General features: G+C 58.2%; 2 protein-coding genes and 1 non-coding gene across 7 annotated transcripts in view; 2 read left to right on the top strand and 1 right to left on the bottom strand.

Moving 5' to 3' along the window:
• The window catches only part of NSD2 (nuclear receptor binding SET domain protein 2), an 86895-nt gene extending 74007 nt beyond the window's left edge, over window positions 1-12888 (top strand). For all 4 annotated transcript variants that reach the window (XM_078068296.1, XM_078068298.1, XM_078068295.1 and 1 more), the window contains 7 exons: window positions 1250-1353; window positions 2907-3176; window positions 4068-4184; window positions 9315-9456; window positions 9706-9812; window positions 10808-11012; window positions 11744-12888. In XM_078068296.1, the coding sequence (XP_077924422.1) occupies window positions 1250-1353; window positions 2907-3176; window positions 4068-4184; window positions 9315-9456; window positions 9706-9812; window positions 10808-11012; window positions 11744-12015 (1217 nt within the window). In that variant the 3' untranslated portion in view covers window positions 12016-12888. The remainder of the gene's footprint in view (window positions 1-1249; window positions 1354-2906; window positions 3177-4067; window positions 4185-9314; window positions 9457-9705; window positions 9813-10807; window positions 11013-11743) is intronic.
• The window catches only part of NELFA (negative elongation factor complex member A), a 39309-nt gene continuing 16730 nt past the window's right edge, over window positions 128-22706 (bottom strand). The window contains exons 3-12 of one of the 2 annotated variants that reach the window (XR_013446230.1): window positions 22114-22275; window positions 20903-20992; window positions 19284-19414; window positions 19120-19189; window positions 18701-18789; window positions 17926-18037; window positions 16962-17239; window positions 16706-16805; window positions 16305-16586; window positions 128-15112 (exon numbers count right to left, since the gene is read on the bottom strand). Coding sequence is in view for 1 of the 2 variants with exons in the window: in XM_036070146.2 (XP_035926039.1) it covers window positions 16402-16586; window positions 16706-16805; window positions 16962-17239; window positions 17926-18037; window positions 18701-18789; window positions 19120-19189; window positions 19284-19414; window positions 20903-20992; window positions 22114-22275 (1217 nt within the window). In the remaining variant the exon portion in view is untranslated. Of the gene's footprint in view, window positions 15113-15836; window positions 16587-16705; window positions 16806-16961; window positions 17240-17925; window positions 18038-18700; window positions 18790-19119; window positions 19190-19283; window positions 19415-20902; window positions 20993-22113; window positions 22276-22706 lie in introns of those variants that run through there. The other variant, XM_036070146.2, reaches the window with a different exon arrangement.
• Window positions 9076-9202, top strand: LOC118521580 (small Cajal body-specific RNA 23). The gene has a single exon (XR_004910202.1).

Genomic DNA, 22706 nt, shown 5'->3' on the forward strand with positions numbered 1-22706 from the left:
TAATCCTGATTTCTGCTGTTGGAAAGTTTGGTTTCTGTAGAAAACACTGGGCTAAGTGTTCTAGCTATACTTTAAATTAGAAAAAAGTAGGTTTGCAGACTGATTTGTTGAGGTACAGGATAAAATATGCCGTTCAGTAACTTTTATTATAACATCGGTTTGTGATTAATTTCACTAAAATGCATTGGCGCTACTGTTAAGTTAGTTTCAGTAATGATTTACAGAAGTTTCTTATAGCTTGCCTTTGCATAAGATGGAGATGTGGAGGGAACTTGGCTGCCGTCTAGACCAGGTGCCCCCGAAGTGTCAGGTGTGGGCAGGTAGACAGGTGCCCGCCCTCTGGTTCCACAGCCAAGGTGGGGGACAGAGAGGGACAAGAGCAGGGTGTCGTTCAGCTGACCGGTTGGGAATGCGACCACTTGACTGGAGTGAGTGGGACAGAAGGGAGACTCGGGGTGCATGCACGGCGAGTCCAGGGAAAGCAGGCCTTTCCCGGCCGATCGCACGTAGGAGGCTCGGTGGGCCGCCTGTCTCCTCTCCTGCGGATCCTCTCACGCCGTGGGCACGCAGAGACCTTCTGACAAAGGGGGAGGCATCGCAAGGGTATCGGTAGTCACCATTGAACAGGAAAGATGTTGGAATTGCGAGGCAGCTCAACATGGCCAGTGTTAGAGGCAGCCGGTGATGGTGAAGTCAGGGTCTCACCATCCTGACTTACTGCTGGGGTCCTGCAGGTCAGGGTGGCCCCAGCGCACACGGTGTCCTCCAGGCAAACCTCAGTGGTCAGTCTCCTCTGCTCTCCCTGAGCCTGGCGCTCACTCCTCAGAGTGTGTGTGCTCGAGAGGAGCAAAATTCCATTTTCATTTTCTGTCTTAGGACAGTGAGTCCCCAGGAGTGATGCCTGTACGGTGCATCAGATCCCAGTGGAGGGTGGGGAGCCGTAGCAGCATCGGCCCGGAGAAGCCGGCCCTGGGGCCTTCCTTGTGGCGAGGTGGCACAATACTGTACCGCCCAGGGCCCTTGAGCCGGATGTGCTGCGAGCACCCTTCACTCGACGGCGTCTGCGGTGTGGCGGGACCTGCCCCACGCGGTCCGCCGTGGCCCGCAGTTCCGTGCACGCTGGAGACGGCGTCTAGCAGGGAGCTGGAGGCCCGCGGCCAGCCGTTGAGATGCGGAGCTGGAAGGGTAGAGGGATGAGTTCACTAAAACAAAACCTCTTCCTCACACTCATATCTCATTGACTTTTTAGCACTGCAGGAAGCTGAAGCTCGTTTTCGTGAAATCAAACTTCAAAGGGAAGCCAGAGAATCGCAGGAGAATGAGCGCAAGCCCCCGCCATACAAGCACATCAAGGTGACGTGCAGATGGCTCAGGTGTCACTGAGGGGACTGTGGGTGGTCCTCAGGCGTCAGACTCTCAGACCGCTGGCTGCAGTGGCTAAGGGGGTCACCACGAGCAGGCGTCTGTGGCCCCGGCCCGGACAGCTGCTGGAGAAGTCGCAGGCAGAAGCAGATGCTGTCAGTGCCGAGCATGTGTCCTTTCACGGGAGGGTGACGGGGCGCAGGGCTGCGGCTGGGGTCTCTGCATGTGAGGTTTCAGTTCTGCCTTTGTGTGAGGCTCCAGCTGAGAGCCAGCGAGGGGCTGGAGTAACAGTCCTGGCCGGGCTGCCTGGAGCAGGAGGGGCTGAAGGCAGGCCGACCTCCTGGAGCACGCCGTCACCAGGTGCCAGGGACATGCTCGGATGAGAGGTGGCTCGGTCAGCTGGAGCCCTGGAGACAACATGACCTTCCCATCTCAGAGGGTGTGGACAGCAAGGAAGGACGGTGGGGGCGCTCCTGAATGTGGCCCCCGTGTTGACTGCGGGGAGCCTGGGCTCTGGAAGAGATGAGGAGTGCTCCTCACAGCCGCAGCACTTGGGGGGCCAGGGCCACCGTGTCCTGTTGCCCGGGGCGCGGGAGCCTCTCAGCGCGTGTGTCAGCTGGCTGCTCGGGGGCTGCGGACCCTGTGTGTAGGAAGGAAGCATTGTCTGCAGTGACCTGTGCTTAGTGTTTTCTCTGGCGAATTCGCAGAAATGGAGCTCCTGGGTTGGAGAGCTCGGGACTTTTAGATACTTTTTTTTTTTTTTAAGATTTATTTCTTTATTTGAGAGAGAGCGAGAGCGTGAGCGGAGGGAAGGGGAGAGGGAGGAGAATCTCCCGCAGAGCCCGACGTGGGGCTTGGTCCCACTGTCCCCGAGACTGTGACCTGAGCCAAAATCAAGAGTCGGACGCTCAAGCGACCGAGCCGCCCAGGCGCCCCATGGGGCTTTTAGGTTCTGAAGGCGTGTTTTCAGCTTGCTCTTCGGTGTTGTGCTGTCTGTCACCCCACAGCAGGGCAAAGCGTCTTCTACCACGTTTCCCGTTGAATTGTTAGTTTCTGCTTTAGTTTCTCTTCCCTTCTCTCTGTGGCTTTTTTGTTGGGTTGCTCTTGTTCCGTCGTTACAAACTGCGAGTTCAGGAGGGCAGAGACCGTGTGTCCTCCTGCTCACCGCCACTGCCCTGGCCGCCTGCCTGCCGGTCATCAGATCCAGGTGCTGGAAGGCCAGCTGCCCCGCACTGTGCTCAGCACCTGCTCGTGTTCCTCCCTCAGAGCAGCCAGGCTGCAGAAGTGTCTGCTCTCTCCTGTAGATGAGGAACATGGAATAGTTGGGGTGGGATAAGGGCTCCGCTCCAGCCCACCTTCTAGAGCTCCCAGGTCAAGGCTGGCCTGTGCTGGGAGGTGGGATATGCCCCCTGCCATCCCTGCCGGCCTCTGAAGCTCAGACCTTCAGGAGGCTGGGCAGGTGGGGACGGGAGTAGGGGACGGGGCGTCGGATGCTTGTTCTATTGGCGCATCAGCTCGTAAGACGCCAGTTTTCTCCCCTGCAGGTGAATAAACCCTATGGGAAAGTCCAGATCTATACAGCGGACATCTCTGAGGTCCCGAAGTGCAACTGTAAGCCCACAGACGAGAATCCCTGTGGCTTTGATTCGGAGTGTTTGAACAGGATGCTGATGTTCGAGTGCCACCCGCAGGTGTGTCCTGCAGGCGAGTACTGCCAGAACCAGTGTTTCACCAAGCGCCAGTACCCCGAGACCAAGATCATCAAGACAGACGGCAAAGGATGGGGCCTGGTCGCCAAGCGGGACATTAGAAAGGTGTGTGTCATGCCCCCCCTTGCTTTTAAGAAATTAGGGTTCATTTGGTGGCTCAAACTTGGATTCGCTTATTGGGCTTTTGCACTCATGAAAGAATGGTATTTTTAAAAAAGGTTTTGAGTTATTATAATGGAATATTGTAAAATGTTACATGAAAGCTGCCTATCCAAGTAAAACTCAAAAATCCCCTTAGAGCATGCCTCCTGTTGGCATTTCGGTGGTTGCTTTAGGATGTGAAAGACTGTGAAGGAGCCCTTCGCTGGGTAAGTGGACAGGACGCTCCAGGGGGTCACGAATGGGTGGCAGGAGGCTGTGCTCTCTGGGGCAGTGCAGGGCCAGGTCGTCCGTGCCGTAGGGGACAACTGGAATTGGCTTGTTGTCCTCTGTCTAGCCAAGCCAGGGCACGGCCTGGGGGCTGCGGCCTCAGACCCGAGGTCTGATGTCGGCCTGATCCTGGGCAAAAAAGGCTGCCTTGAAACATGCAAAACCCCTGTGGTCGTGTTCCCCTGCCTGCCTTGGCGGCCAGTTCTGGCCTCCTGTTGGGTGGACTCTGCCGGTGAAGGGGCGGAGCTGCAGCGGGAAGTCCGGCAGGAGCTCACGGTCCCCCCGTAGTGTCCCCACGGGCAGTTTGCTTCAGGGAGCGAGAGTTAGGGTGTTGCTGCTTTGGGAAGGATGCTTGGATGAATTCTCTCTTGACAGCCTGTGTGAAATACGTCTAGAGTCATGTGAGTTGACTCGGACTAACTGGGGCTCTGACAGACCCCACCCCCGAGGGCGTGATGGCACGTGCATGGTGCCCCGCTCTGGTTCTCCGGCTCTGGGCTCCTGCACAATGGAATTGAGAGCTGGTTCGTCTGTTCTTTGTCATCATCACGCTCTTCTGGTTTCCAGGGAGAATTTGTGAACGAGTATGTTGGCGAGCTGATTGACGAGGAGGAGTGCATGGCGAGAATCAAATATGCACACGAGAACGACATCACCCACTTCTACATGCTCACCATAGACAAGGTAGTGCTAACTGAGCTTCACGGCTTACGTCTGCAGCGTGCCGCCGCCCGTAACAGCGGACCTTGTCTTGTGGTGACGATACCGTGTTGTCCACGTGTCGCTCTTCAGATGCGTGTACATTTTCTCCTGAAGTGTACGGTGTCTTCCGACAGCTGCCTGAGGGCCGGAGCGGGCTGTCTGTGTGCGTGAGTGTGTTCTGGGAGCCCCACGTGTCCCACCGGTGCATGAAGAGTGTACTGGACAGTCGGGCTAAGGGTCAGTGAAAAGAGGAGAAAAGCACAGATTAGGAGAGTTACACATGTGTTCAGTTACACGGCGGGGCTTCCTGTTTGTTCATCGCTTGTCTGAAGCCCAGATGTGCAAAAGCAGTCTGGAACATAGGTGTGCTAGAGGGAGGGTGGGTGAGAATGCTTGTTTACGAGTCGGGGTGAGTGAGAGAAAGCGCAGGCGGGCCCTTCGCGGGTTGGTGGCAGGTGCCCGACGGGGACAGGCCCCTTCCAGGGTAGCATCGCGGTGGGCTGGTCTGGCCCCAGGGGCAGCCTGCTTGCTGCCTGAATGTTGCTTGAGGGGAAGGCAGACACAATGCATGTTTCTGCTACTTCTTGCCCTTAATCTCATAATTTAGCAGGAAGATGTGGCTATTTTTAGGAATGCTTGAAAACAAGATAGAAAATGATCACACCACATGATTTGAATAACTCAGGGAAATGACAGAAAGACGATGTGATGAGGTCTGGAAAGCAGCCTGTTGTGGAGATTAGGATGGTCCCAGAGACCTTGCAGGGTCGTCCCCCGGGAGGCTGTGGCCCCGGGAGCACTGGGCTCTTGGTCATTGGCTGCAACTTGACCAGTCATGGGGCCTAGACCCTGCAACGAGGATTGTGCTTCCTCCCGAGACCCTAAATCTTGGGGCTGGGGTGCTGGACAGGACGTCGTGGAGACAGTGAGGGAAGCCCTGCGGTGGACACGCTGCTGCTCCCGATGTTACGTTTCTCAGGTGCTGATAGTGATGCCTGGACAGGGTTGCTCCTTGTGAGGAGAAAGTGGTGATGTGTTTCAGGCTCAAGCAGCTGAGTTTGGTAACTCGCAGAGGGAAGGAGGAGTGAGTGCGCGTGAGTGCACACGCACATCTGTGTAATAGATGACACAGCGAACGTGGAAAACGTCAGCAGTCGGTGTATCTAAGTGAAGGCTGTACTGGTGGTCCTGCTGGTAGTATTCCATTTTTTTCCTGTAAATTTGAAATTTCTTAAAAAGAATTGGTTAGGGCGCCTGGGTGGCTCAGTTGGTTAAGCGACTGCCTTCGGCTCAGGTCATGATCCTGGAGTCCCGGGATCGAGTCCCGCATCGGGCTCCCTGCTCAGCGGGAAGCCTGCTTCTCCCTCTGACCCTCTTCCCTCTCGTGCTCTCTCTCTCTCTCTCAAATAAATAAATAAAATCTTAAAAAAAAAGAAAGGAGAAAGAAAAGACGAAGAAGAAGAAACTTTAAAAAAAAAAGAATTGGTTAGAGGGGCGCCTGGGTGGCTCAGTTGGTTAAGCGTCCAACTTTTGATTTCGGCTCAGGTCATGAGAGTCTGCTTAAGATTCTCTCCTCCCGGGGCGCCGGGGTGGCTCAGTCGTTGGGCATCTGCCTTCAGCTCAGGTCATGATCCCGGGGTCCTGGGATCGAGCCCCGCATCGGGCTCCCTGCTCAGCGGGAAGCCTGCTTCTCCCTCTCCCACTCCCCTTGCTTGTGTTCCCTCTCTCGCTGTGTCTCTCTCTGTCAAATAAATAAATAAATAAAATCTTTAAAAAAAAAAAAAGAAAAAGAATTGGTTAGAAAGGTGAGCATCCTGGACTAGAGAGGAGGCTGCTTTTCCTCCCTTGGGCCTGTCAGGAGCACAGCACCTCTGTCCACGCAGGCTTCTGTAAGAGGCAGGCCTGCAGATCGCATAGGCTGGCAAACAGGAATTCTGTAATACAGAATGAACAGAAAACTAAGAATAACCAGCCACTGATGAAGGAGGACCGTCTGTCCCGCCCCCTTGAAACTCTCACCACACCTGTGCAGGACGGCAGGTTAGGGGCAGAGTTCTACCGTGCTGGAGCCAGACCCGTGGAGGCAAGGGTCTGCAAGCACAGCTTCCCGGGGGCCATGGGGCATGGAACAGGTGGTGCTCGAGTTTGAACCCTTGTGTGGGGACCACCGCCAGAGCCTGCTCGGAGGCCTGCTGTGCGGCCGGGCCCGAGGGGCCTGCGTGGACCCCACGGAGGGCTGTAGTCCCAGGGGAGGGGCCAGTAAACTTGGCCCAGGGGGTGGCCAATGTGTGCTTCCCTCTGCCATCCCCTGCCCTTGGGGAGCGGCAAGGGAGGTCATTTTATTAGAAATTCAACCCCTAGGCCTGTATCTTACCATGTTTTGTAGTCTAAATTTAAACTACTTGTGTGTTGTAAGAAATGACAAGTTGACCATTTAACACACAAATTGGTCTCTGAAATAATTCACCGAGGGCACCTGACTGAAGCAAAGTTAAAACCCATGACACACGAGGGACACGTAAACAATTCATACCTCGTATCCTTGCTATAAAAACAACATGGACAAGCCCTGCCGAAGCGTTTACAGAGCACAACGGAGCAAGAGCTCCCTAAGCAGACCTTCAAAAAGTCTTAGCTTTTCGTGAGAACCGGAAGTAACACGACCTCCGTTAGAAGTGGTGGGAGCCACTGAAGGAGACGTGGGCATCACGAGAGAAGAGCAGGACGCAGACGTGAACGGCTCAGACGCGCAGCCGTGGGAATGAGCCCAGAAGGCAGCTGTGGGGGTGCTAGGCAGCCGCGGGGAAGGCGGCTGGAGAGGAAGCTCTGGGGCCGTGGACCGCAGTGCCGGAGGGTGGAAGGTGAAAACTTCGTCAGAGCGGCCCGGGGATGCTCCAGAAGCAGAGACTGGGGGGTGGGGGGAAAGGCCATATGAAAAAAGGATTTTCTGGAAGCTGATGAAACTGACCAAGGTTTGAACAGAATGAATAAAAATAAGTCTATACCTAGATAGGTTATTAAAAAACAACAACAACAACAACAACAACCCAAACCTGTAGGGTAGCAAAGACGGCAAAGATTGAAAGCCCCAGAGAGAAGAGGAGCACGTTCCGGGGAGCAGCTGTCCCAGGGGTGCGTGGGTAGGCTCATCGGTTAAGCGTCCGACTCTTGATTTTGGCCCGGGTCACGATCTCAGGGTCGTGAGACGGAGCGCCCGGTGCTGGGCTCCGCACTGGGCATGGAGCCTGCTTGAGATTCTCTCCCTCCGCCCCTCCCACTTGTGCACTCGCTCTTTCTAAAATAAAAAATAAAACATTTAAAGTAAAAGAATCAGAAAGGTTGTAAGAGTACTAGGAAAGAAAAACTTGGCAAACGCTAGTCCAGAGAAGGCCGCTCTTGGTACGCTAACGTCCGATCAGGTCGACTTCGGAGAGAGCGTCGTGGAGCGGCTGCAGCAGGCCGCGGCGGTGGGGGGTCTCCTGACTGGGCAGGGGGCCCAGGGAGGCAGCAGTGGGGGCGGGCTCCATGTGTATCTGATAGCTTGGGGAGATCTTAGAAGCAGTTGGATGAAAAAAAAAAATGGAGATCCACAGTCAGCAGCATTAATCTCTAAAAATTAAAATAAAGAATCTACACATAGGATTCTGGTAGGAGAGGGCGGCAGCTCACTTCCAAAGCAACTACAACAAGGAGTACATACAAAGCACATCTGGAGCGGAACTGAGGACAGACAGACCCATCAACCTGAGAGCGCTGAGTTCCCACTGAGTTTCCAAAGAGGACAGCGGAGACTGGGGGCACGGGGGGGCTCCTGGAAGGCGCGGGTGACGGGCCTTGGGAAGGACCATCTTCCGAGAGTGAGACAGAGAAGGGACCCGTGGTGGGGGCGGCGGTGGGGACCAGGGCTGACCAGGGCTGTCCCGCTACTGGCAGGCATCGCAGGCTGTGTTCTGGAAAGGGTTTGTGGGAACACCGGCGCGGGTGCATGAGAGTGCAGACGGCAGCGTCGTCCTTGGGGGGATGGCACCCCCGGCGCCGGGGTGGGCGGTTAGCGGGGCCCTTGGGCCGTGGGAGAGCGTGCTGCGGAGCAAGCCCGTTGTGGTGCCATTTCTCTATGTAAGGAACACGTGGCGTGGGTGTGGCTGAGGTGGGAAGTGTCGGAGCCAGCCTGTCCTGGACACGGGGGACCCTGTGGGGCGGCATCGCCAGGCAGGGGGGCCCAGCACAGGGCTCCTGGAGCCGCAGGGGAGACATGCCACAGACATGTGTGTTTACACGTTTGTGTGCCCCGTTCAGACACAACTTTGCACAAACTCATGACTTCCATACTTTGCCTGATTTTAAGTGTCCTCCTGCCTGCTGGGACATTTCTTACCTTGCCTGCTCCCTGTGGCATGGGGACCCCTTGTGCAGTCCAGCCAGTGACCTTTAGGCTCCAGTCTCCCCATTGCTGGCGACGAACACATCCTCCTATGCACGGGCACCAGGGCAGGGCCGCCGTGGGCCTGTGTGTCTTCGGCGGTGGCGGCTTGCTCTCTCAAAACTGTCCCTGCCGGCCTATGGCCGGCCCCGGTGTCTTGGCCAACGCTCCCGTTGCAGCGTGAGGTCAGATTGCATTGTTGTTGGAGTTTGTACTTCGTCAGCTGCTTAGGGATGCGGACACCTTCCCAAATGCGCGTCTGTCTGGATCTCATCTTTGGGCATTGCTTGTTCATATCCTTTGTCCATTTTGGAACTGGGCTCCTCTTGTTCTTGTCCGTGAATGTTGAGTTTCCACCGGCCGTTAGTGTTGACCTTCCCGTGTCTCCTGGCTTCTTGTTTGTCATCCGATGGGTGGTGTTGGGGAGCACCAGCTGCTGCCCCATCCTCACCAACACTCACTGGGGCTTGGTCCTCTCCATGTGGTCGTGACCCGCCCCCTCCGTGAGTGAGAGAAACAGGACTGGTTTGGGGGTGTCCTGTCCGAGTGGACACGGGAGACCACGGTTTCCAGCACAACATCGTTGTCCAGCAGGTGTTAAGATGGTGAAAATTCCCTTTAAACAAGGACGTGATGGCTAAGCGCTGCCCGCGTATTCCAGTGCTGCTTGAAACATAAGTTGTGCCTTGCAGGACCGTATAATTGATGCCGGCCCCAAAGGAAACTATTCCCGATTTATGAACCACAGCTGCCAGCCCAACTGTGAGACCCTCAAGTGGACAGTGAATGGTGACACTCGCGTGGGACTGTTTGCAGTGTGTGACATTCCGGCAGGTATGACACCTCCAGGGTCACAGCACGGGGCCTGGGCTGCGCGGCAGGCGGCAGCGGTCACAGCTCCCGCGCGAGGCCAGGCTGGAGCAGCCCGGGGGGCGGGCGCGGGGCGGGGGCGCTGCAGGGGGTTCTCCTCGGAGCGCACGTGGAGAGCCGTGAGGGGGCGGGAGTGTGTTCTGGGGACCTGGCGGAGGCTCTCGCCTTGACAAAGAGGCCAGTATTTCTAGTGCTGTGTCTCTTGTCACCCAGGGACAGAGCTGACCTTCAACTACAACCTCGATTGTTTGGGTAACGAGAAAACAGTCTGTCGGTGTGGGGCCTCCAACTGCAGCGGGTTCCTCGGGGACAGACCAAAGGTAAAGGCATGGCTCCCACTGTCCCCAGCTGACATCAGCAGTTCCGACGTCTGCGAGCACGTCCCTCGTAGTGGAAAGTGGCTTCTCCTGAGTTGACTTGTAGCTGTGACAGGCGGGAGGGGGTCTTCTGCAGGGTGTGGGTGAGGATGGCCGCAGGGAGGCGAGGCTCCTCCCGGGGGACTGCCGGGGCCGCTGTCGCAAAGTACCACAGGCTGAGGCATGAACAACAGAACTTCTCGAGGCCAGAAACCCGCAATCAGGGCGTAGTCAGGGCTGCACTCCCTCCCAGCGCTCTCCCAGCTTCTGGTGGTTTCCGGCAACCTTTGGCGTTCCTCGGGCTTGTAGACGCTTTCCTCGTCTCTGCCATGATCTTCACGGGGTCCGCTCCCTGTTCTGGGTCTCTTCCTCTTCCTCTAAGGACCCTGGTCATACAGGATTAAGGGCCCCCTACCCCAGTGTGACCTCATCCTTAGTTACAGGTAAGGTCCAATTCTGAGATGCTGGGAAGGTCCCAAATTTGGGACACAATTACCTGCCTCCTTGTGCCACATAACCTGGGCCCTGAAACACTGGCAGATCCCAGGCATCCGGCCCTGAGTTGGGGGTCCATGTTGGCGTCTGCTGCTTCAACCGGAGAATGATTTTCTCTCATTCACAATGAAATTCTTACTAGAAAGAGCCAAGGATGCACCGCGGCCCGGCAGGAGCCACTCTGTGGCCTGAGCATCCCGTCAGCAGATTTGGGGGCCACTATGAGGTGCCACTGCGGGAGACTTTCGGCAAAGCCGGTCCTACTTTCTGTGCTCAACGCTGTTCCATTTAGCGAGATGGGTGGCCCTCCCTGGGCATGTGTCCTGTCCCCGTCTTCTGTCCTTTCGGTGTAAGAGCGTCTCCATGGGCCTCTGAAGCCCCTGCACCCCGACTCTGGCTCTTCGTAGTTTCTTACTGCTTCCGTCCATGAGATTCTTTCAAGTGAACTGCACTTTTTTTTCTAGACCTCAACATCCCTTTCTTCAGAGGAAAAGGGCAAAAAGACCAAGAAAAGAACCAGGAGGCGGAGAACCAGAGGTGAAGGGAAGAAGGAGTCGGAGGACGAGTGTTTCCGCTGTGGGGATGGCGGCCAGCTGGTGCTGTGTGACCGCAAGTCCTGTACCAAGGCCTACCACCTGTCGTGCCTGGGCCTGGGCAAGCGGCCCTTCGGTGGGTGAGCGGGCCCCCTGGCAGCCTTTGGGGGGTCCCTGTCGATGGCTCTCCTCTCCCGGTCACAGATTCGCTGGTGACTCAGGTAGTGAGGCCCAGCCTGGGGACGTCTGCACATGGAGTCAGCGTCCGTGGCGCGAATGGTCGTGGAACCTCTGAGGCTGCCCCGAGCGGAGGCCACACTAGAGCTGATGGCATGGGAGGAGGGGACAGGCCAGGAGGGGACAAGCAGTGGGCTCTACCTTGCGCTTTCAACCTTGTTTCGGAGAGATTATAGGCGCCACTGTGAAAACGTCCACTGGGGTCTCAGAAGAAAAACAGGCCTTTAGCCAAGGGAAACTGAAAAGCTATAAAAGGAAAAGTCCAACACGTTTGAGTGTAAAAAAAAGGAATTATGACAGAGCACGATTTCATAGGCAAATGGGAAAGCCATCCGCAGGAGGTGTGATGCTGCCCCCTGCACACTAACGTCAGGAGGACCGCGGGTCCAGGCCACGGCGGGGTCACAGGAGAGGAGTCGGCGTGTCAGCGGGGCGCGCCCTCCGCCAGGCCCTCCGCCGGGCCTGCCCGCCTTCGCTTCCCTTTACGTTTTCACAGCTCGGCAGGAAGCAGTGTCTTGTCTTAATTTGTGTCTATCTCACTGGATGGTTTTAAAATTGGTTTTCAACCATGAAGAGGTTAGAAGTTGTTCGGTTCTGTCACTTCTGCTAATTTGTCATGTTTCATTGCAGGGAAGTGGGAATGTCCTTGGCATCATTGTGACGTGTGTGGCAAACCTTCCACTTTGTTTTGCCACTTTTGCCCCAATTCGTTTTGCAAGGAACACCAGGACGGGACAGCCTTCAGCTCCACCCAGGACGGGCGGTCCTACTGCTGCGAGCACGACTTGGGGGCAGAGTCGGCTCGAAGCGCCAAGACTGAGAAACCCTTTCTGGAACCCACCAAGTCCAAGGGGAAGAGGAAGAGAAGAAGGTGCTGGCGGAGAGTCATGGAAGGCAAATAGCGCCAGGCAGCGGCTTGGCCAGATCCAAGGGTAGAGGGCCACGCGGGGGACTGGCCTGGAGGACCCAGCCGTGTAGGCCTCCTGGGGGGGGGAGCGCCTGTCCACCACTGAGCCATCCTCAGCAGCGCCCGCTGCGTCTGCACTGACGACCCGTCTGGGCCGCGAGGTTCAGAAGGTTCCCGGACACACAAGCCTTACTACACAGCATTACAGCTACACTTGAATTTCTGAGAATGTCAAGGTCCCCTCCCACTCTATTTTTGTAGGTTAAAGTTATAATTGAAAATTAATTGGCATATGAAATGTTTCTATCTCACCCGAAATGTAGAGTAGTATTTTTCTAAAGGATCACTATTATCTCTTTAATCTTAACAATGTTACTTGGCCTGCTTACCTGTCTTCATCACTCAGGAGAGACCAGGGTGGGGCCTGGGCAAGGACTCAGACCCTGGATTCCCTGGAAACCATGATTTTGATCATTATTTTGCTCTTATGAAACAGCTGTATGATTTTTTTTTTTTTGTACTAATGTGAAATTTTTCCTCAAAATGCTTCTTTTCCATCCTAGTGAGAAGCCGGCCCCAGGAGCGGTGATAGTGGTAGCGTTGTTGTAAGATGCCCCCGTAGTTTGTTCTGACGTGGATCTGGACTGAGTGGCGCCACCGCGTCGGCCTCCCAAGTGTGGGGTCTGCGCGGCCCAGTCCCTCCCGAGCGGGCGGGGGCTGGCGCTTCTCACCTGCCTGCCTCCTGAACGCACTCGGTTCTTGCCAACATTTGGGGGAAGACTTTGTATATTTTTTTCATTTGGCTTTTCTCTACCAGTTTCTGGCTTTTATTCTCAATATATTTTTGCTAAACTTGTTTCACAAATTACCACCGACTGAAATGTGTATTTACTGATGCGGCCCTGAGTTGTCCCAGCGAAAGGAGCGGAACTCGGTAGTGAGTTTGTGTCGAGAGAGGAGTTCGTGAAAATGGCTCTGTAGAAGCTGTGTTGTGCCCTGTGGTGACAGTTGGGTGCAGGGCAGGTGCTCGCCACCCTGGGGACCCAGAGCACGTGGGAGACGTGCATTTCCAAAAAATGTTCCCTCAGGGTCTGAGGAGAGACCCAGAGTTTAGAACTATCCCATCTAGTTACTTCCACTGAGTCACACGTGTGGGTCTGTTCGTGGAAAACGTGCTCGGCCGGGACGCCGCGGAGAAGCGCTCGCGCCGGGGCTGTGGGCCTGTGCCGTGGGCACGGTGGCGGGCGGGCGCCCGGCCTGAGTTTCCCGGGAGACAGCCACTAACTTCCACTTATTAGAAGGCCCAGCCCCACAAAGTGAGAAGCTGCTGGGAATGTGAAGTTGTCTTCTCTCTCGAAGTTCCTCTTGACTGTGGGGAGCCCGGAGCGCCCCGAGGGCAGGGGTCCTGTCAGACGACCCGCGTGCCCTCCGTGGGGCCTGCAGTCCCCGTGCTCGCAATGGGAGGGAAGGGGATACTCAGCGGCAGGTGCTGTTTTCTGCTCTTTCTTCTTAAGATAACCTAAGGAGGACATGTATCCTGCAGAGACGTATACACAGCCCTTCTTGAAAACTGCTCCTGAGGTCTCCTGCTCCTTGCACAATTGCAGGATGTCCTTGGACCCAGAGCCCTGGTCACGGCTTCTCCGTGGTTCTGTGACGTGAGCTCTTGGGGGCGCTGGTCTCTGCCAGGTTCTGACCACAGGGAAGAATCTGCTCCTGGTGTGAGGCTCCCTGGTGTCTGCAGGCCCGCGCCTCCCCCAGCACTCAGAGCAGAGTTTTACCGACTGTGGCGGTCCCTTTGGTGCCTCTCCTACCGCCGTCCTGGAGAAAGGAGCCATACACGGCGACCCAGGAGATACGGGACCTTGGTCATCAGTTGACTCCTGCATGTGGCTCAGGTGACCTCCGGAAATGCACTTGCTTTGGTAAGACGGGGACTGGGGGGGGGGAGGGGTTCAGTTTAGAACTCTAATTTCTCTCAAATCGTCCTAAGAAAATACTGGATTGATGTATAGATCTATGCTCCTTATTCCCTGAACAACTTGGGAGGTTGTTCCAGCAACGGGTCCGGCGGCGCTCTGGGCCAGAGCCCGAGGCCGTGGGGGCCCTGCAGGAGTCCGCTCTTCAGAGCCCGGGGCCTGGGGTGCGGGCCACACACCTCGCTTGTCCTTTCCCACCAGCGAAGGGACTTCTGCAGAAGTCAGACCATCAGACTGGGCTTGCAGTGCACTTTGGGGAGCAGATTAACTTATTTTTGTATTTGACGTAGTAAAAATCTTGTGATTTCTTGAGTCACTTTGATATTTTCAAATTCTACGATCTTTCTGAAGGAAATACTGGAAAAATTATTTTAAATATGGTTATCCTCTTTCCAAAAACTGTTGAACTAATGAGCAAATAACACTAACTTTGAAAAACCTCTAGAAAACTGGTTTATAAACCTGAGTACAACCAGGCTGCAGCGTGGCGGCTGAGCCCGAGGGCCCTCCCACGGCGGCCAACGCGCTTCGCTCGAGTCAGAGGCAGAGCTCGCGTAGGGGGCGTCGGTCTTTCTGAACATCAGCTTCAGTCCTTTGTCATGAACGTGAAGCAGAAACAAAGCGAAAATTGCCCCATCTCCGGATTCCTCAGCATCAGGAATGGCCGGCACCGTGGCCCCGGCGGGTGAGGTCGCGCCTGCCCGTGCCAGCACCGGTCTCCGGGTGTGGGGCCCGGGGACGTGTCCACCCCGGCACTCATGACATGGGACCACTAGGGGAGTCGAGTGTGGCGCCCACGGCGCGCGGGGGAGACACCGTCTGCCCCGTCACGCAAGGAGCCGCGCACGACACCCCGCCTCCCGGGCCTCCCACACGCTCAGGTCCGCGCTTCGGATGCCTCTCAAGTTGTGATCCTGACCACACAAACCACAGGGTGCGTAGTGCCCACCTTCCAGAACTACCGTATTTCCGGGAATTAAAGATAAGCCTGTTTTGATGAAAATTAACACAAATGACTGTTGCCAAATTCTCGATCCTCCGAGCAGCATGGTGTTGGGTGTTTGTCAGTCACTAGAGCGAACTGCTCACGGGCGTCGTGGTGTCCGCCGTACCCTGTTGAGATGTGAAACGCCCTGTCAGAAATTAAATACGAACTGAAATGGTCTGTCGGCGTCGGAGCTTCCTACGGGATGAGGTCAGGCTCCTTTTAGGAACACTCGGTGCTCTCACCGGGCCGGATAGACTTAAAAACTTGAAGTTCCTTCGGGGGGGTAACAGACTGAACTGTAGACGTGAGAACTTCCAGTCAGGGGAAAATAGCATTTAAAGTGGGACGTTGTGTTTGGAAAACTGTATATGAGTATTTTTGTATTAAAATTTTTTTAAAGGCTTTTTTTCTTATTTTATATGGGATTGCATTTTGAAGTTTGGGACTTTTTCCCACTTTTCCAGTTCCTTTGGCACCTGGCACAGCCCTGACATGCCCCCGTCCCGCTCGTGACTTGCCAGGGAGAGGCTGACGGGGCCTCGGGAGGTTCAGCCAATACCAGACACAGTAAGTGGGGCTCTCCTTCTAGAAAAATGCCCACCCCCTTCTTGGGGTAAATAATTTGATTACCAAAAATCCCCATTAAAGGAGAAACGGTCAGGAGAGGAGCTGCCGACTTCTCAGCTGGCGCTCGCTCAGCTCCAGGTCCTCTGTCTTCTCCGATAGAGAGCCTCTGGCCGTGTCCGCGGGGGGTGACCGTCCTGCGGCCCCCACCCGCCCCCCACCCCGAGAGGGCTTTGTGGCCCTGGAGCAGAGAGGCCAGGCTGGCCCGAAACACAGCTCCGGAGCTTTCTTTAGAAAAGCTATACTTTAATTACTCGGATCGTTTGTACAATGAAAACAGGCACCAGAAGACTGGTCTCAATGCTCACAACCGTACAAAAGACAAATACAAAACCTGCGCGTGGCGTGTGCGGCCCGGCGTCTCCCGCTCCGGGGCACGTGGCAGGCCGTCCCCACCCCGTTCTCAACTGTGCTGGGCCTCACTTTGGTCCCCTCAACCTCGTGGGACGGGAAGAGCGGCGCACTAGCAAGGAAGAGCCCTCCCTCACGGTCAGTGGAATTTAAGAAAAAATAAAAAAAAGATAAAAGTCTAACAGGCAGAGCTGTCGCTAAAATTAGGAAGTTATAACTTTTTTGGTTAACTTTAACATTCAAAAATGCAATATTGAATCCAAAAAAGTATCTGAAATCACACAAAAGGTAACCCATATTAAAATTTAAAAAATAAGTCCAGAACACCCCCGAGAAATGAACCTAAAAGCTTCCGTGGGCTGGGGCTCGGCAGCAGTCATGGGCCGGTCACAGGTCGTCCCTCAGCCCCGCAGTGAAGGCGGGCGGGGGCGGGGGGCCCCTAGGACACATTGGCCATGGGCTTGTACTTCTTGAAGCGCGTCCACTGGCCCGTGGCATAGTTCATCTCGAACACGGTGTCCACCAGCATGGTGGTGCTGCCCTGGCCGTCCGACTTGGGCAGGTCCTCCGTGTGCTCGCTGAGCTTGATCTGGATCACGTCGCCCTGCTCCTGGCACGGGTTCTCTGTGGAGGGCAGGGGCTGCTGGGCGGGGCACTGGGGGGGGTGGCGGGGAGCCCGTTTCCCCCACCCTGCGGGGGGGCCCTCACCCCCCACCCCCTCGGGGCCGGCCGCGCACACCCACCTCGGGAGCCGGCCATGAAGCCCAGGATGAGGGCCTTCTCGGGCCGCGTGACTTTGTTGGCCGTCTTGAACATCTCCTGCGCGGCGAACATCTGCTCCCTCTGCAGGCGTGGGGAGGGGGGGTGTGGGTACCCAGGCCCAGCCAGCGCCCCGCCCGTGTCCACCTGGAGGCCCCTGCCAGGCGCTCTGCAGGTGTGGGTGGCTGAGGCCGCACGCCCTTCCTGCTGGCTGTCGCCTGTCACCTAAGGCACACCTACCGTGAGCGACAGGTTCTTCTTGGGCTGCTGCTGGGCAGGGGGCTGGGTCTGTGGGGTGACCATGGCCACCGGAGGTGTCTGGGCGGCCGGGGTGACGGCTGGAGGCGTGGTGGGCGTCAGCGGGGAGGTGGGCGTCGAAGGCGCAGATGCGGCCGGGCTCGGGCCGCTGTTGTACATGGGGGCCCTCTGCTTGAACTGCGCCGGCAGCGCGGGGCTGGGGGCACTGGGCTCCTCGGGCGGCCGGCTGGCCTGCAGGCCGGCTTCCCGAGAAGACGGTGCTGTGAGCACAGCAAGATCTGGTGAGGGGGCCGGCCGGGCCCGGGGACCCCCGCCCCCACCGCCCCGCTCGGGAAAGTGGGCAGGCTCTGCCCCACCTCCCAGGCCCCGACCACTCGACCCTGCTCACCCTGAGACCTCGGCTCCGGGTCCCCACGGCGGGGGACAGAGACCCCCACCTTGGAGCCAAAGGTCTCCGGCTGCCCCAGGCCCGCAGATGAGCTGCGAGGCCCGGGGCCCTCGCCCCCACCCACGGCCCTGGTAAGACAGGGAGGCCGCTGGCCCCCGCGGCCCTTCTCTGGCCACTTGCGCTGCCGGGACCAAGCCCTGGTGGGCAAAGCCAAGCCCAGTGGAGTGAGAGCCCCAGAGGCGAGGCCATTACCCTGGGTCCTCCTCTTCTTCAGAGAGGCCGGGACCGTGAGGGGACCCCTGAGCCCCGAGGCACGGTCAGCCAGGCCACCCCCGCCCCCAGCAGAACGTGCTCCCACCGCACGATGCAAAGGGGCCGCTGCCTGTTTGCTCCCAGAAAAGGCAGAGCAGGTGAAAACTTTGGGTTCGTTCCTGGAAACTCGTGCCAGCAGGTCAGCAGCAGCGACGGCTCAGGAAGGAGGACACGGCAGCCCCGTGGCAGCGAGTCCGAGGCAGATGCCGCTTCGCCCCATCCCCAGCGGGCGGGCAGGGAGCTCACCTGCCGGGCTCTCGGAGCTGGGGACGTAGGACGAGGCCGGGACCGCGCTGGGGGTGGCAGGCAGGTAGCTCGTGGAGGGCAGGGCCGGCTCGCTGTTCAAGGACCCGAGTTTCTGGAACACAGAGTTTACGGTCCCTCCTGGAGGCGGGGGGGCGGGCCGGCTCCGGCGTGAACCTCCGTCCCCAACCCTGCGGCAGGACAGCGGGCTCCGCGCTCCTCGGGAGCTTCCCAAAGCAGCCGCCGCTCAGGAGAGGAGGAGGTGGTTCGAGGTGTCCTCTTACCACAAAGCAAGCGACGACGGGAAGACTCCCTCGTTGCAGGAAATAAGGGAACAGCCCCGCGACAGGAAGAAGCTAAGCCACTGCCCAGAAACAGCCGTGGCCCCGGGGCCTCCCTCCAGCCCTCGCCCGTGGCCTTGAACCCACGCGCGGCACGCGCACGGCCCGCGGGGACCAGACTCCCAAGCAGCAGGCCGTGTGGCCGCTGACCTCCCCAGTGACGGGCCGACGGCCAGCGCGCGCCCTCTCCCCCTCCCTCCCACCCGCAAGGCCAGCACTGCCACCTCCACCGGACAGAGGGGAAACCGAGGCACAGCAGTGAGGAGACTCGCCAAGGAGCCCCCCAGAGAGCACACGCGATGCCCCCCGTCAGGGCCTCCGGCCGGCGCCGCCACCCACAGGGCACGTTGTGTGGCTACCCCCGGGACGAGAGGGAGCGCGCATGACGGCGCGTGAGGGGCCGGGAGGCAGACGGGCCATCGGGGACGCAGCCCCACCTGTGTGGACACCAGGCCAGCCGCGTAATCCGGGGTGGCGTTCTCCACGACGGTCTCCTCCTTGGCCGGCTTTTCCACCACCTCCGCATCTGCCGACAAAGCAGAGTCCTCGCCGGTGCCCCCACCAGCGCGGCAGCCCACGTGCGGGTCCCCGGGGTGCAGGAGGGGCCCCGCCAGCCGCGCAGCCCCAGCCAGCGGCCCGCAACGCCTCGCCGAGCGCGCGCTTCAAACCCAGTCTCCGGGCAGAGCGCGCGGGGAGCTCGTTTCGGCAAAGGTCTGCCACGTGTGATCGCGGCTCCCCCGTTAAGGACCATCTGGTCCCGACACGAAGGCCGCCGGCGGCGCGAGACACAGAAGAGGGAGCGGTCGGGGGCGCGGGCCCGAGCCGCACGAGCCTGCAGGGAGCCCCGCGTACATACCCAGCGTCTTCCTCCTCCTCTTCGCCTCCCGGCCGGCGCCCACCATGTCCAGCTCGGAGATGTCGAGCAGCTGCCGAAACAGACAGAGGCCCGCCCGTGACCGCCGTGGGAGGGGCGCCGGGCCGCGCTGCCGGGGCCGCGGACGCCAGCGGGGAAGTGCCCACCTTCACTCCCCTCTCCTTCCGCAGCGGCGTCCTCGAAGGCGGGATGGGGGTCCGGTTCCCGGCAGGGCTGAAGACACTGGGGGCCGTGGGACTTCGGAAGGGCGCCTGCTTCGGGATGCCTTTGAGCGGGGCTGCGGAGAGGACAGCGCCCGTCGGTGGCCGCCTGGGACGGGGCTGCCCCGCACAGCAGGACTCTGGGGAGTGGCTTGTCCCCTGCCACTTCCACACTGTTCCACAAGAAGCAGAGGCCGCTCCGCCAGCCCCCTGGACGGGAGCGAGGCCCAGGGCCCCCCCCGCCCCCCGCGAGCCCGTCAGATGCTCAGCAGGCATGACCCCGATTCCCACGGACTGGCTGGGTCTCTGAGGTGCTGCAAGTGATGTCACCAGGGCACCGGTGACCCCGGGCCTTAGGGGGTGAGGGGCCACCTCTCCAGGGAGCCCAGCACTCAGGCGTCAAGTCAAAGAGCGAGGTCATGGGTAGTGATGACATCACAGCCGATCTATGACATTTTTGCCAAAAACACCAAAAAACAAAGCTGCCACGCCCACACCCACCCACCACCCCGGGACTCAGCCTGGCTTCCTTCTCGCACCTCCCGGTGATCAGGTCCATCCACGGCTAGGTGCCCAAACGCCCTGCAGACAGAATCCCCCCCCGCCACCGAGTCTGGTCCCCAGTCTGTCGAAACGGACTCGCCTGGCACACAGGGACGGTGCCTCCCGAACAGGGCCCGCCCCCGTCCCCGGGCATCTGGCGCCTCCCCCCCGCCGCCTCCAGGCCCCCATCTCAGCGCTCGAACACAGAGCCACGCTCCCATCTCACACTGTGATGCGGGCGCCGCCGGCAGGACCGGGGAAGCACGCTGGACCTTGAACTGGACGCTGTGTCAAGGGCACAGTGACCACGCCGCTGCCCTCAGGACCTCGCTGGGCCAGGCCCTACAGAACGGGACCTCCCCCGCCAAGGCTTCCCTCTGGGCTCCAACAGGTGCGTGCATCTCAGGTGACCCAGCTTCCCTGCTGTTCGGTCGGCCCTGGGCCCCGGGACGCGGGAGAATGGCCGTTCTGCCCTCTTGCCCTTTGGGTTTTCTGTCCAGTGCCTTCTGGGGACAAGGCCCAGGGCAACCGGGCTTTCTCGTCACAGCGTCTGTTCTGTTTGTGTGCAGGGCTGTTTCCAACCCTGAGGGAGGCGGGAGGTGCGGCCTGACAACACGACCTGGGGCCACCACCTCCATCTGCGGGGGCGCCCCCTCCGTCCCCCCACAGAGCAGGTCCGGCAGCGACCCACACCGACCCACACCCGCCTGTGCTCGCGACACAGAGAGGCGGGCAAACCAGCGTTTCCCTCAAATTCTGGTCAGGCTCCTCTTAGCGTGTTCACACATGAACTTCCAGGTCCTTCTGCAAGTGGAAAACCTGAACTCAACCCTGGGCTCTCTCCTCATTTCACGTGTTCCCTTCACCAGCACACAAGGCGCCTTCGGGGCCTGTGGCCCGCGCAGATCTCAACACTTAAACGACGCTGCTAACAAGGAAGGACCGGGATTCAGGCCGAGCCCCAGGCTCCGACAGGCCAGGGACAGCTCAGACCTGGGCCTGCCCCGGAGCGCGCGCCTTACTTGTGGTGTCCATCTTCCGGAGCAGCCCCCGGCCCTTGGCGTGGAAGGGCACCCCCGCGCTCCTCTTCAGCTGCTGGGCCGTCTCGGTGGCTGTAAGAGGGTTGCGTCAGGTGAGCCCCGCGCCCGTCACCGCAGGGGCGCGACGCCTCACTGAATCTGCTCCCGAAGAAGCCAGATCTGTACGCGCTGGTATAGACACAGGGCCCTCTTTTCCTAAATAAGCATCACGCGTTCCCGAGGAGCCCAGCCCCGCTTCCAACGTCCTGTTCTCTGCTTAGCAAACCCTACTCTCAAGGAAGCAGAGCCAGGGGGCAGAAAGAACCGCACTCCAGACGCCCCAAAAGGGGCTTTCTGTCTCGCCGGTGGGCCGGAGGGAGGCCCCACGGGCCCGGTGGAGCATCCTCACCGGCGGTCACCGGGCAAGGTATGCTGTTTCTCCTCACAGATGCATACATACGAGGAAGGAAACGAGAATTTCCTGAGATGGCTCGGTGGGGACGGGAGAAGGGGAAGGTGGACCGCCAGGCGGGGGGGGGGCATCGGGGCCTGAGCCTGCGCCCCGTCCTGCTGGCTCCGTGAAGCCACAGAGCAGCCCTGGACCCAGGACGCCAGGTTCTTGGCAATCAGGGCATTTATGTACATGGTTCATACCAAGTCCATGGCCGTTCAAAATAAAAGCTAACTGAAATCTGAGTTTTGCCATTTGGTTGAAGGACTCCATTTCCTTGCCTTTTTATCTGGCAAATATCTTCCACACGCATTTGATACGCCACTATTTGAGAAAACATTAAATAAAATGGCCAAACATCTTTAAGGTCAAAGGGACATCATCTGCTACTCCAGAAAAACACAAAATTACAAGAGTGAAGGCCCAGCCTTTCAGAAAGCCCTCAGAGGCCGCCTTTCTCACTGCCCAGGTGACTCGGTTTGTAGATTTCATTTTTGTAACAAAGATTACAGACACTTTAACCTAAAAATTCTGTTCTAAAGCAGACTTCAGAACACAGTTTAGCATAGCAGTAATAAATTTCTAAAAAAAGAAAACAACCCAAAACTTTATGTAGCCACTGTCTTGAACGAAGTTTCTTAAGATCTAAAGGAACTCTAGAAATCACCACCACGGAGGAAGACAGAAGCGCGATCTGAGCTGTGGAGTCCCTAGCGCTGCTGGGCCTCCGAGGCCGGGGGGGGGGGGGGGGGGGGGCACTCACATTTCTGCAGGAGCTCTGCCCTCAGCGTAGCGCTCTTCGGTTTCCTTTTTAACTGAAAGTGTTTCACTGGGGGAGTGAGGGGTCCGGCGAGGGTCGTCAGGGCGTTTTTATTCAAGTACTGGCACTCCAGGGGCAGCATGGCGGATGCTTCACACTCGTTCACTGCTCATTCGAGAACCAACACGACACGTTAGGAGCTGCGTCCCCCTCACCCGGCCACAGCTAGCACAGCTCACGTGAACACGTGAACCAAAATGCAGTCTCCTATTTATGGTCCTGGACCTTCCGCTTTGTTTTCAACACAGAAAACAAGTGCATGGCCTCCCCAGAGGCTCCTCTCCACCATCACCCGACAGTCAAGGCCGCCAGCGCGGCTGCTGGTCAGATGGGTGGCCCAGCCGCTACATCCTGGGCTTGCCTGCGCTCAGCCTGGCACCCCAGACGAACGTCAATACAACCATTTTTGGAAGGTGCTGGAAGCATCCCAAGGGCATCAGAAATGCTGAGACACGCCCCCAGCAGTAGGAAGGGAAAGTCTGTGGTGGTGACAGCCTGTGGTCGCTCCCGGCCCCTGCTGAATCCTGGCCCTCAGA

The sequence above is a fragment of the Halichoerus grypus genome, chromosome 3, assembly GCF_964656455.1.
Source record: "Halichoerus grypus chromosome 3, mHalGry1.hap1.1, whole genome shotgun sequence".
Lineage (NCBI taxonomy): Eukaryota > Metazoa > Chordata > Mammalia > Carnivora > Phocidae > Halichoerus > Halichoerus grypus.